General features: G+C 42.7%; 1 protein-coding gene across 5 annotated transcripts in view; it reads right to left on the minus strand.

Moving 5' to 3' along the window:
- Positions 1-12756, minus strand: part of stk3 (serine/threonine kinase 3 (STE20 homolog, yeast)) — a 457998-nt gene extending 445242 nt beyond the window's left edge. For all 5 annotated transcript variants that reach the window (XR_006311343.1, XR_006311344.1, XM_043687663.1 and 2 more), the window contains exon 1: positions 12677-12756. Coding sequence is in view for 3 of the 5 variants with exons in the window: in XM_043687663.1 (XP_043543598.1) it covers positions 12677-12699 (23 nt within the window). In the remaining 2 variants the exon portion in view is untranslated. The remainder of the gene's footprint in view (positions 1-12676) is intronic.
- Positions 12757-13756: the final 1000 nt, after the last annotated feature.

Below are 13756 nucleotides of genomic sequence, written 5' to 3' on the forward strand. Positions count from 1 at the left end.
ACAAAATACATCTTTTAAAGCCATAGTATCATCACAAAGGTCTGCATATATGCTAATGACATTTGTAGGGTAGGGGAAGGAATGAAAAAAATACACAGACACAGTGCTGAGAGTGAGAAAATAAAAGGGAGTAAACAAAGGTATTTTTGATGATGAACCTAAATGAAGATAAATAAAAGGAACTTCGATTAACCGGCATTCGATTAACCGAATTTTGGATCACCCAAACAAGATCGCAGGGTCCCGATACTTGGCTAACTATGTTATCTGGCATTTGAACAAAATATTCCCTGCCCGTGTCCTTTGGATAATCAGAGGTTCTTCTGTACTTGCTAATGAGAAGTATGGATGGTTTAAAATCGATTCGCTGTGCTGGGAGCAACCCATTCAAAACAAGACCTAAGGGTGTGGGGGTGTTCAGGTTCTAAAATTGTTAAATTCAGTGTTGAGTCCTGAAGGCTGTAAGCTACCACATCAGAAGATGAGGTGCTGTTCCTCTGCCTTCCTTCAGCTTTGCTGGTGCACTCTATCAAGACTGAGATGAAATGTTAGCATGGGAACATGTGCGTTGAAATGGCAGGCAACTGAAAGCTCTGGAAAGGTCTTATAAGCACATATAAATGGTAAGGTGGAATCACAAACGCAGCAATGTAAAGCCTATCAATATATTCAGAAAAGGCTTGCAGAGTTATTCCTGGAACTGATTACTGTATCTATTCAGATGCTTTGCACATCTAACCTTGTGTCTCTTAAGAGCAGATGAAATCAACTCTGTCATCCTTTCAGATAACTGTCAAACTCCAAACTTCAGTACTTGTTACCCACGGGCAGATTTCACAGTGGCTATCAGCTAAGGAGCTCAAAAAAATTAACTGGATTAAGATGTTAAACAAGATTTAAGAATGGTCTATTGTCATATCTCATCCACAGAATGCATAAATTCTAACGACTATTAAACTTTGAACCTTAAAATAACAAAGACCTCAACCAAATTATTGATATAGTTTACCTTTCCCTACCAATTTTATGGAAAAATTATTGATTGCAAAACTTGCCTCAATTTGTGGTGACAAAACTTGTTTTTTAATAACCTTCAAAGAATAAATGAAATAAACTTTTGATGACAGGCCAATTGAAGTCTTTAAAATTTAAAATGAGACTGAAGTAGAGAAGATATTTCCACTTGGAACTTTCTTAAACTAAAAAATCATACTGATCGTCACCACTCAATTTAATAAGGAATTTGGGAGGTTACTTTAAGTGATTTAGAAAAACAGCAGATGTATTTCATAGGAAGTGAGATAAGTACACAAGAGAAAAAGGAAGACAAGGATATTCTGATTGTATGAGATTAAATATAATGGGAAGGGGTTTGAGTGAAGCTTAAATACCAGCAAAGACCCACTTAATTGAACAAACTGCAATATCCCCATCCCAATTTAGTGCTAAAATCTAAAAAATGGGAAAAAAAGTATTCAAACTTTATTATATGGCAATACAATTTTAAATAAAATACATCATAATCTCAATTTGCATTCTGCAATGGTAAGATTTGTTAGCTGACACAAATGCTCACCCAGAAGATTCTGCATCAAGACTTATAAGCAGAATCTATGTGTAAATACACTTGGCATTCTGGAATATTGAATTTCAAGAGGATTGGAAAGTTGCAAATATGATACCCTTGTTCAAAAAATGATGTAAGGTAATTCTTAGTAACCACCAATTAACATCTGTAATGATGTTACACAGCAGGGCAGCACAGTGGCTCAGTGGTTAGCACTGCTGCCTCAGCACCAGGACTTGTGCTCGATTCCAGCCTCAGGCAACCATCTATGTGGAATTTGCACATTCTCCCCAGGTCTGCATGGGTTTCCTCTGGGTGCTCTGGTTTCCTCCCACAATCCAAAGATGTGCAGGTTAGGTGAATTGGCCATGCTAAATTGCCCATTGTGTTCAGTGATGTGGAAGTTCAGTGCATCGTTCAGGAGTAAATATAGGGTAGGGGAATGGGTCTGGACGGCTACTCTTCGGAGGGTCGGTGTGGACTTGTTGGACTGAAGGGCCTGTTTCCACACTGTAGGGATTCTAATGGTAAAGTTTGAGAAACAATAATCAAAAAAGGTAAAAAGTAGGGGTTGGAGACATTTAATTAGGAACAGTCAGAACAGATTTACAAAAGGCAAATCATGTTTGACCAAACTAATAATTTTTTTAATGCAATACTAGAGAATGTTCTTGAAGGGAAAGCAGCAGATATTGCCTATATAGATTTTTTTTTAAATGTTAAGAAAAATACCATGTCAGAAACTGGTCAATAAAATTAAGATTCATGGAGCAGGTGTCTCAGTGTCAGTTTGGTTAAAAATTGCTTAAAGTGAATCATGGTAAAAGGTTCAATGAGCCATGGTAAAAGATGATTTTTCAGACTGAAGGATGAGTGCTACAAAAATTGGTGAGGTGATAGATAATGAGGAGGATAGCCTTAGATTACAGGACAGGCTAGCCAATCCAGATAAGTGTGAGGTGATGCATGAACGGGACAAACAAAGTAAAGGTATGAATGGATGAACCCTGGGAAGCACCTATGATCAACAGGAACTTAGTGTACACGTCCATCATTCCTTTAAGGTAAAGTTAAAAATCACACAACACCAGGTTATAGTCCAACAGGACTATTTGGAAGACTAGCTTTTGAGGCACTGCCTCTTCACCTGATGCATCAAGCCTCGAAAGCTAGTGCTTCCAAATAACCTGGTGTTCTGTGATTTTTAACTTTGTCCACCCCAGTCCAACACTGGCACCTCCAAAATCATCCTTTAAGGTAGTCGTTGTCGCGGCTAGCCCTCAAGGGCAAGGATGATGGTCTTCATTCTGTTGATCTATTTATGGGCTCTCAGGTGGCCTATGAGTCCAAGCTTAACTTTGAACGTTCTCCCACATTCAGGACAAGTAGTTCCAGATGGCACATGGGGCTTTGGTTGTTGCTGCCTCGCTTTCCATTTTCTTCTCTTTTCTTCTAGTTCTGCTCATCTATTGGTTTCGAAAGTTGTTATTACTTCTCGGATGATGGTTTGTTGATGTTGATGTTACATTTCTTCATGTTGGTTTTTAATATGTCTTTGAACCTCTTCTTTGTCCGCCTCTTTTATGTTCACCTTCTTTAAACTGGGAGTAGAAAATTTGTTTTGGCAGACGTTAGTCTTTCATCCGAACAACATGACCACCCCATCTTGGTTGGTTCATGACGACGCAGGCTTCAATGCTTATTATTTTTGTTACATTCAGTACGCTGACATTGGTTCTTCTATCTTCCCAGCTGATATTCAAGATGTTTCGAAGGCAGCGTTGATGGAACTTTTCAAGTGCCTTCAGATATTGTCGGTATGCTGTTCAAGTTTCTGATGCATACAGGAGCATTAGGATCACCACTGCTTTCTACACTAACATTTTGATGTCTGTCCGGATATCATGATCATGAAAGACTCTTGTTAGGAAACGTTCAAAAGCTGTTCCAGTGCATTTAAGACTATGTTGCATCTCATCATTAATATCGACATTGGAGAAGAGTTGAGAATGTGGTGGTGGAAAAGTACAGCAGGTCAGGCAGCATCCGAGGAACAGGAGAATCAACATTTCAGGCATCAGGGCCTTCTCCTGCTCCTCGGATGCTGCCTAAACTACTGTGTTTTTCCAGCACCACATTCTCAACTCTGATCTCCAACATCTGCAGTCCTGACTTCCTCTGACATTGGAGGAGAAGTGACTTCCAAGAAACAGAAAGTGATCCACGTTTTCCAGGGTTGTTTTGTCAAGTTGAATTGATGGTTCTATCCAATTTGTCTCAGTTGGTGACGGTTGATAGATGATCCATGTCTTCTTGGAAGTGATGGTAAGTCCAAGTTCCATGTAAGCATGGTTGAAGGCAGTCAGAATCTGTTGTAGTTAGCTTTCTAAGAGAGCTGCAACACTGTTGTCATCTGCATATTGGAACTCAATGAGGGAACTCATAGATGTCTTGTTTTTGGACTTAAGATGGGCAAGATTGAAAAGTCTGCCATCTGTTCTGTAGACAATTTCAATTTCTGGAAGTAGGTCACCCTTGGTGATGTGGATGATTGTCGCAGTAAAGATGGTGAACAAAGTTGGGACAATCACGCAACCCTGTTTTACTCCTGACCTGACTTGAAAAAGTTCACAGTTACTGTTGCTGACCATAACTGTGTGAAGCATGTCATCGTGGAGGAGTCTCATGATTCGAATGCACTTTTCAGAGCATCCATAGCTGGATAGGACATCCCATAGGAGTTCCCTTGATGGAGGAGAAAGTAAGGTCTGCAGATGCTGGAGATCAGAGCTGAAAATGTGTTGCTGGAACAGCGCAGCAGGTCAGGCAGCATCTAGGGAACGGGAGAATTGACGTTTCGGGCATAAGCCCTTCTTCAGTTCCCTTGATACCAAGTCAAAGGCTTTGGTGAGGTCGATGAGTGCCATATACAAAGGTTGAAGTTGTTCATGACATTTTCCTTGCAGTTGTTGCATAGTGAAGATTATGTCGATTGTTACACGTGACGATCTAAAAATGGCTGGTCTCCCCAGAAGGATCTTCTCGGCTAAAGGCTTGAGCCGGTTGTTCATGGCACAGGTGAGGAATTTTCCTACTGCTGCTAACATGGAAATTCCATGACAGTTTCTGCATTCAGATCGATCGTCTTTCCTTTTGTAGACGGTAACAATTGCTGAGTCTCTGAATTCTGCTGGTATTTCTTCATTTATCCAGATCTTGATGAGAAGTTGGTGCGGTTGGTAATGTAGCAGCTTATCTCCAATTTTGTAGACCTCAGCTGGTATTCTATGAAATAGAGCACACTTGTTGTTTTTCAAAGTTTTGATGCCTTCCCTGACTTCTTCAAGTGTTGGTATTTTTGCATGGGGGAGTCGTCAACGGGCTGTTTGGAATGTTATTGATCACATTCCTGTCAAATGGGGCAGCTTGGATTAAAAGATCTTCAAAGTGCTGCCTCCATCTAGAATTGATGTCAGCATTGCTCTTCAGGATGGTTGAACCATCTTTGTTTTTGATAGGGGCTTAACCATGAGTGAGTGGGTGGGTCAAAAATAGCTTTAGATTAGAGTGGTGCTAGAAAAGCACAGCAGGTCTGGCAGCATCCGAGGAGCAGGAAGATTGACGTTTCGGGCAAAAGCCCTTCATCAGGACTGAAGGCAGGGAGACTTCAGGGTGGAGAGATAAATGGGAGGCAGGTAGGACTGGTCATGAGGATGGTGCTGAGCTGGAAGCTTGGAACTGGTGTAAGGTGGGGGGAGGGGAAATGAAGAAACTGGTGAAGTCCACATTGATGCCCTAGGGTTGAAGTGTTCTGAGGCAGAAGATGAAGCGTTCTTCCTCCAGGCGTCGGGTGGTGAGGGAGTGGCGGTGGAGGAGGCCCAGGACCTGCATGTCCTCAGCAGAGTGGAGTTGAAATGTTGGGTCACGGGGCGGTGGGGTTGATTGGTCGGGGTGTCCTGGAGATGTTCCCTAAAGCACTCTGCAAGAAGGCGTCCAGTCTCCCCAATGTAGAGGAGACCGCATTGGGAGCAACGGATACAATAAATGACATTGGTGGATGTGCAGGTGAAACTTTGACGGATGTGGAAGACTCCTTTGGGGCTTTGGATGGAGGTGAGGAGGAGGTGTGGGCGCAGGTTTTGCAATTCTGGCAGTGGCAGGAGAAGGTTCCAGGAGGGGAGAGTTGGTTGTTTGGGGGGGTGGACCTTACCAGGTAGTCACGGAGGGAATGATCTTTGCAGAAAGCGGAAAGGGGTGGGAGGGAAATATATATCTGGTGGTGGGGTCCGTTTGGAGGTGGCGGAAATGTTGGTGCTTTAGTTGCATTGAAGAAGCCTTGACTGTAATTGGCATTCAAAAATTTCCTGAGCTTTCTTCCTCCACCATTGGTTTTTTTTAGGTTTCAGGTGCTCGTCTAGACTGCAGCCTTGCATTCCTGATAGCATTTCCTTTTGGTAGCTGATTGTTGGTCATTTTGTAAGGTGACAAAAGCTTTTGCCTTTTCATCAATAAGTTGGAGTAGTTTGTTGTTATGGAACCAATCCTGATGGTTTCCGTCTTGAATCCAATTTTTATTTGCAGGAGGTGATGATAGCATTCCTAAATTGATTCCAGTATTCTTCTATGGATAGTGGGATTTGTTGAGGCAGTTATTCTTGAAGATTTTGTTGGAACTTCTGTACATGGCTGATGACAACATTGAATTTCTTGATAGCGTTCTGATTTTGGTGTTTCCTTTTGGGCCGAATTTTCATTCTCATGGTGAATGAGATGAGTCGATGGTCTGTCCAGCACTTGTCAGCAACAGTAACAGCTCTTGATATCAGTACATCTTGTTGGGCCAGAGATCATACGATGACATAGTTGATGAGGTGCCAGTATTTGGAGTGTGGATGCTGCCAGGAGACTTTATGCCTGTTTTTCTGGCAAAAGAGTGTTTGTAATCACCATATTGTGTCCAGCACATTTGATGAGGAGGAGTGTTCCATTGGCGTTCACCTTGCCAACTGCTTCTTTGCCTACTATTCCAGTCCAGAGTCTATGATTTTTCCCAAGTCTGGCACTGAAGTCTCCCAATGATCTTGACATTGTTGGGAACAGAGGAAAGGACATCGTCAAGTTGGGCATAGAAGTTCTACTTTACTTCATTTTCAGCAACCAGAGTTGGAGCATAGGTGCTCATGATGGTGGCATGTTGGTTCTTGATGAGCTGAATTTGCAATCATGAAACATTCATTGATTCCCAGTAGTTACTCTGTCAGCTTCTGAAGCTTCAGATGGCAAAGCCTACTCCATGGATCCTTGGTTGTTCAAGATCAAGTCCTTTCCAGAAAAAGGTGTACTGACCTTGCTCTTCCTTTAGTTGCCCTTCTCCAGCTCTGTGGGTCTCAGTCAGAGCAACGATGTCAAAGCTGAATTTTTAGATTAGATTAGATTACTTACAGTGTGGAAACAGGCCCTTCGGCCCAACAAGTCCACACCGACCCTAAGAAGAGCAACGCACCAATACCCATTCCCCTACATTTACCCCTTCACCTAACACTACGGGCAATTTAGCATGGTCAATTCACCTAACCTGTACATCTTTGGACTGTGGGAGGAAACCGGAGCACCCGGAGGAAACCCACACAGACACGGGGAGAATGCGCAAACTCCACACAGACAGTTGCCCAAGGCGGGAATTGAACCCGTCTCTGGTGCTGTGAGGCTGTGCCACTGTGCTACCCCCAAGTGGAGCAGATAGATAAAGAGGTTAAAGTATTTGGGATATTCGATGCACAGAGTTTAAGAGCAGGGTGGTTATTCTGGAACTGTACGGGCTATAGCTAGACTATTGTGTGCAGTTCTGGAATCCCCATCATACGATGGGCATATTTGCACTGGCAAGGGTGCACAGGAGATTTACCATGATGTTGTCTGGGTTGGAGAGTTTTATTTATGAAGAGAGAGATTGGATAGACTGGAGTTGTTTCCTTACAGCAGGAGACTGGGAACACATTTGCAATGCATAAAATTATGAGAGACAGATAGGATAGACAAGAAGGAACATTTCCCCTTGGTGGAGGGATCAAAGACTGGGGGCATACAGAGAAGGTAATTCCACAGAGAGATGATAATCTGGAATGCACTCCCTGCAGGAGTGCAGAAACCCTTGTAACATTTAAGGAGTACTTAGATTAGGGAAGGTGAAGGCTCAGTGGTATTATTGCGAGACTATTAATCCATAGACCCGGGTAATGTTCTGGGTTTGAATCCTGCCATCAGATGTTGTATTCTGGGTTCAATTAAAAATCTGGAGTAAAAGATTAGGAGTGTAATGATGACCATGGAAAGTAGGCAAAGAAGTGGCAGATGGAGTACAACATGGGAAAGTGTAAGGTAGGAAGAATAGGAGGCATAGACTATTTTCTAAAGGGGGAGAAAATTCAGAAGTCTGATATGCAAAGAGACATGAGAGTTCTAGTCCAGGATTCTCTCAAGGTAAACTTGCAGGTTGAGTAGTTAGGAAGGCAAATGCAATGATGGCAGTTATTTTGAGAGGACTTGAATATAAAAGCAGGGATGAACTTCTGAGGCTCTATAAGGCACTAGTCAGACCATATTTTGAGTATTGTGCAAAGTTTTGGGCCCCATATCTCAGGTAGGATGTACTGGCATTGGAGTGTGTTCAGACCAGGTTCACAAGAATGGCCCCAGGAATGAAAAGCTTAACATATGAGGAATGTTTGTGGACTTTGGATCTATATTCAATGGAGCTCAGAGGATGCGGGGGGGTCTAATTGAAACATACTGAATGGCCTGGACAGAATAGATGCTGACAAGATGTTTCCATTGCTAGGAGAGACCAGAAACTGAGGGCACAGTCTTAGAGTAAAGGGAAAACCTTTTAGAACGGAGATAAGGAGAAATTTCTTCAGCCAAAGAGTGGTGAATCTAGGGAATTCATTGCCACAGAAGGTCATGGAGGCCAGGGCATTGAGTATATTTAAGATAGGTTCTTGAATATCAGGGGATCAAGGGTTTATGGGAGAAAGGAGAATGGGGTTGAGGAACTTATTAGCCATGATTGAATTGCAGAGCAGACTCAATGGGCTGAATGGCCTAATTTCTGCCTCTAAGTCTTACAGTCTAACTTCTGAATCATGGGAACTTGCAATTCCACAACACTGGAGCTTCAAATTTAATCTGAATCTTGAACAAGCCCACGAGATAGTGACAAGAAGGTAGGTTGGACAGTAGGGAGAAATGACAACAATGTAGTTTGGAAATGGAGAGGGGCCACAATTCAGAGGGTTGAGGAAAAGGAGAGTCTGCTACAAACAGGATTAGGGAGCAGGAAACAAAAATCACCAGCAAGGAGGTGTATATGTTAGTAGTAATTTTTGTTCCCTTTTTTAAACTTATTTTATTCACCAATGTACAAATTGAACAATGTTTTGTATTTGTTTTTCTTTTAATTAGGAAGGTCCTACAAAACCTAACTATAGTTTGAACATTTGCTTCTATGGACATCAGTCATTTTCAGTCATGATTTTTTTGGAAAACAACCTCAATTTTAAGTGGGGACTTAATACCCAAATTTACTTACGACAGAAAACTAGGTAATAATACAAGTTGTCACGAGGACCAAAACGGGCTGCAAAAAGATGTCAACAGATTGACTGGACAAAACGACAGCTGGAATGTTATGTGGCAAAGTTTAATGTTATTCATTTTGGTCAGAGTAAAAAAGTAGATTATTTTTTAATGTGCATGAGACTGCTAAATGTTGACGTTCAAAAATACTTGGACACCCTTGTATAAGTAACACAGTGGATGCAGATACATCAGCAATTAGGAAGGCAATTCCTTAAGGAAGTCTTATTACAATTGTACTATGTAGAACTTTGGCAAGACCACACAAAAGGACAGTGCAGTTTTAATCTCCATATCCAAAAAATATACTGATCATTCTACTATAACGCACGTTTTGTTAACACGAATTTGCTGTAATGCAATTGATGAACTGAGGACACTGTCTCTAAAGTACAAACTTTTAAAAGGTGTGTTGGCTGTAACATGATTACATTGCCAACACTAAGCTCAATTTCTAAAGCACAATTTTTCTATAATACGGGTTTGCACAAGAACGCAACCATTGCATTACAGAAGAACTACCTGTGTTTGCCTAGGAGGAACACAAAGATTCATCTAGGTGAATTCCTGGATTGGGAAAGCTGTTCTCTAACTGGAGGCTGAGTAACTTGGGACAATCTGGTCTTTCAGAAGAATGAGAAGTGACCTCCTGGAAACATGCAAGATTTTGCAGAGGCTTGGCAGAGTAAGCACACAGAGGTCTTTTGGGGAATCTAGGTCACAGCAGCACAGCCTGAAGATTAAAGGTTGAGGATTTACAATGGATTTGAGGAGAAATCACAGGTTGTGTTCCTTGCAATTTTCTACCCGAGGAAGTTGTAGACATAAATTGAATATCTCAATGTTTAACGGGAAATCAAGAGAGAAAGGGAAGAGGCAGGCAAGTGAAACTAAGCCAGAAGGTCATAGAGGTGCACAGCACGGAAAGAGACCCTTCAGTCCAGATATCCCAACCTAATCTATCAGACTAGATTGCACTGAATACTGAAATAGGTTTTAAAGTTCACTTTGTCTACTGCTCTTACGCCCTATGTTCTTATGCACAGTACTTAAGGACTGGTGCACAGCTGGAGGTGTCATTTTCAGATGATGTGCTGGTCCCATCTGCGAGGAGAAATAGACACAAAAGATCTCATATGAAAAGTGGGCAACATCTACAGATGTTCCAGCTAAACTTCATCAGAAAAAGGAAAAAAAAGGCTTGCACATCTACAGCAACATTCAAAGTATGAGGATATCACAACACTTTACAGCCAATTAGGTACTTTTGAAGTGTTTTAATGTTGGAATCAGGGCAGCCAATTTACACACAGCATTCTAACAAAAAGCAATGTGGCATTATTCAGGAAACAGAGTCAGAAATAGGCCGTTTGGTCCACCATGTCTACAGCGAACAACAAACAATAAACTATACCAATCCCATGAGGGTGACATGGTGGCTCAGTGGTGCCTCACAGCACCAGGGACACGAGTTCAATTCCTGCCTCAGGCGACTGTGTGGAGTTTCCACTTTCTCCCCATGTCTGTGTGGGTTTCCTCCCACAATCCAAAGATGTGCAGGTCAGGTGAATTGGCTAGTGTGACGTGCATTAGGCAGGGGTAAATATAGAATAAGGGGAATGGGTATCTTCAGCGGGTCGGTGTGGACTTGTTGGGCCGAAAGGCCTGTTTCCATACTGTAGGGAATCTAATTTACCTATACTCGGTCTCCAGTCTATTTAGCCCTGGCAGTTAAAGTGGTTGTCCAGATAATCGGATTTGTGACAAATTGTTTGAAAAATAAACATTGGCTAGGGTTCAGGAAAATCTCATTCTCTTTAAAATAGAAATTGCTGGCAAAACTCAGCAAGTTCTGATGAAAAGTCACTGGATTTTACACAGTTACTCTGATTTCTCCCCATGGATGTTGCTGAGGTAGTGTTATTAGGTGGATAGTCAGCTTAATAACCACCCAGGAATTAAACGATGTTCAGGTAGATAGGATAGTGAAGAAGGCATTTGGTATGCTTTCTTTTATTGGTCACAGTATTGAGTACAGGAGTTGGGAGGTCATGTTGCGGCTGTACAGGACATTGGTTAGGCCACTGTTAGAATACTGCGTGCAATTCTGGTCTCCTTCCTATCAGAAAGGTGTTGTGAAACTGGAAAGGGTTCAGAAAAGATTTACAAGGATGTTGCCAGGATTGGAGGATTTGAAGTATAAGGAGAGACTGAATAGGCTAGGGCTGTTTTCCGTGGAGTGTCAGAGGCTGAGGGGTGACCTTATAGAGGTTTATAAAATCATAAGGAGCATGGATTGGATAAATAAACAAAGTCTTTTCTCTGGGATGGGAGAGTCCAGAACTAGAGGGTATAGGTTTAGGGTGAGAGGGGAAAGATATAAGAGAGACCTAAGGGGCAACTTTTTCACAGAGAAGGTGGTACGTGTATGGAATGAGCTGCCAGAGGAAGTGGTGAAGGCTAGTACAATTTGCAACATTTAAAAGGCATCTGGACAGGTATATGAACAGGAATTGGAGGGATATGGGCCGGGTGCTGGCAGGCAGGACGAGATTGGGTCGGATTAAACGAGATGGACTGAAGGGTCTGTTTTCATGCTGTACATCTCCATGACTCTATCTAATTTTTCCTGAGTAATTATTAACTGAATAGGAACACCCTGAATTCTCTGCCTTTCATGGATTTTTTTCAGAGGGTTCAACTTCAAGGAAATTTTGTCCATTAGAACTGTCAATTTCTTGGAAAATTCTGACAAAAGTCTGCAGAATCTGGGATTCTGCATATACCCGGTACGCAACTCCAGTCTGCAATGCTCCATCAAGTATCTGGCCATGGAACATCTGTACCAAAGGCCCTAAAGCAGAACTTGAACTCACAGCCTTTCCTCAACGAACATCACCAAGGGCAAGTTCTAATCATTTGTATCAGATTTTTAATTTCTGGGACTTCCCTGTAAAGAAAAGTGTGTCAATGACAAATCTTCAAAAGTGCATGATTAGCCATGAAGTGATCTGTGACATTTTGGCAAGCTGAACTAAAACAAGGTGCTGCGAAGCACAACTCCATCTTCAAGTTACACCCGACGGAAAGTGAAATCAAAAGAGAACTCCGGTGCCAGAAATCTGGAACATAGTCTCCCTGAATTAGATTTCCTCAGAAGTATTCATTTTTTTAAAACTCCCCCTCGACACCTCTTTATCCAGATAAAAAAAATCAATTTTATAAACAAGTCTAAAATGATAGTCACTTCTATTTGGAAAGCAGCAAGCAACATAAAACAAAACAGTGGAACTTTAATGCCTTTTTGAACTGAATCAAGAACAACGTGCACAAATATAAACTGAGTGTGTGAGGAGAAGAAAATCTCTAAAATTTTCTTCTTCCTGTAAACAACCATTACATTTCATGCATCGTACGACCCGCCTCCACCCCCATATACCGCCCCCTCGACGTCTCCGAAGGGGTTGTCGCTACCTTTTGGGTGCCGACGGCTCCATTGCTGCGGTGACGCCTTTTCAACGTGCGACGATTGGAAAGGCAGTTACGACAGTTAGACTTTCAAACCGCCATGCTCGCCCCGCGCCCCGCCACTCGTCCAGCTCGCCTGACGTCACAGCACGCGCCCCTCTCTCTCCACCGCTCCCTCCCCAACCCTCCTCCAAAACGGCAGCTGGAGACGCCGGCAATCCTCCCGCTTCCTCAGCCCGCCTCCCTGACCATCCCATTGGTGGGAGCTCCGGAATTCCATCGTCCCAGAAGTGTGGTTGCGTCGACCTGTCAATCAGCTCGGCTGGTCAGGATCCTGTAGTCCGAGGCCATTTTTCTGCCTTCGCCGTTTGCGACTAATCGATCTTGGAGCAAAACGACGTCCTGACTGGCTCACTTTTAAACCGTTTGTTTTTATGAAGTAGAAAAATTAATGAGAAATCTGATGGAAACAAAAGTCAGTCGGCTGGCTTAATGATATTGCTATAACTCTGGCTGGACATACTCCGGGAGCCTCGTTCCTGATGAAGGCCTGTTGCCCGAAACGTCGATCCTCCGGCTCCTCGGATGCTGCCTGACCTGTTGTGTTTTTTCAGCATCACACTCTCGACACATATTCCGGGAGATGTCATCACATTGCCACCTTGCGCTGCTGCCGATGCCCGTTCAGATTGACCGACGTGTCAGGGAGCCCAGCTTTCCCAGTCAAAAATAGGGTATGACTCTCAAATCAAGCTGTCCAGAGATCTTATTACGTACCTCTGGAGCAGGTGAGACCTGAACCCAGTCCCCTGCACAACGATTTATTCATTTAGTATTGGAAATGGAGACACCAGTTGTTTGCATGAATCATTGGCTAATGTGAATGTTAAGGTGCTGCAATGTTAATGACCCTGCCTCAGAGATAGAATGCTTGGTTCAAGTCCCACCCTGCTCCAAAGGTGTGCCATAACACATCAGAACAGGTTGATTGCAATTATCTGGATAGGAGTGTTAAAGGAAGTTATCTCAAAACATATACTTTTTGATGTAGCTTTTTGTTCCTCCCCCCCACCCCAGCCGAATGCA

This window comes from Chiloscyllium plagiosum, chromosome 4 (genome assembly GCF_004010195.1).
Source record: "Chiloscyllium plagiosum isolate BGI_BamShark_2017 chromosome 4, ASM401019v2, whole genome shotgun sequence".
Classification (NCBI taxonomy): domain Eukaryota; kingdom Metazoa; phylum Chordata; class Chondrichthyes; order Orectolobiformes; family Hemiscylliidae; genus Chiloscyllium; species Chiloscyllium plagiosum.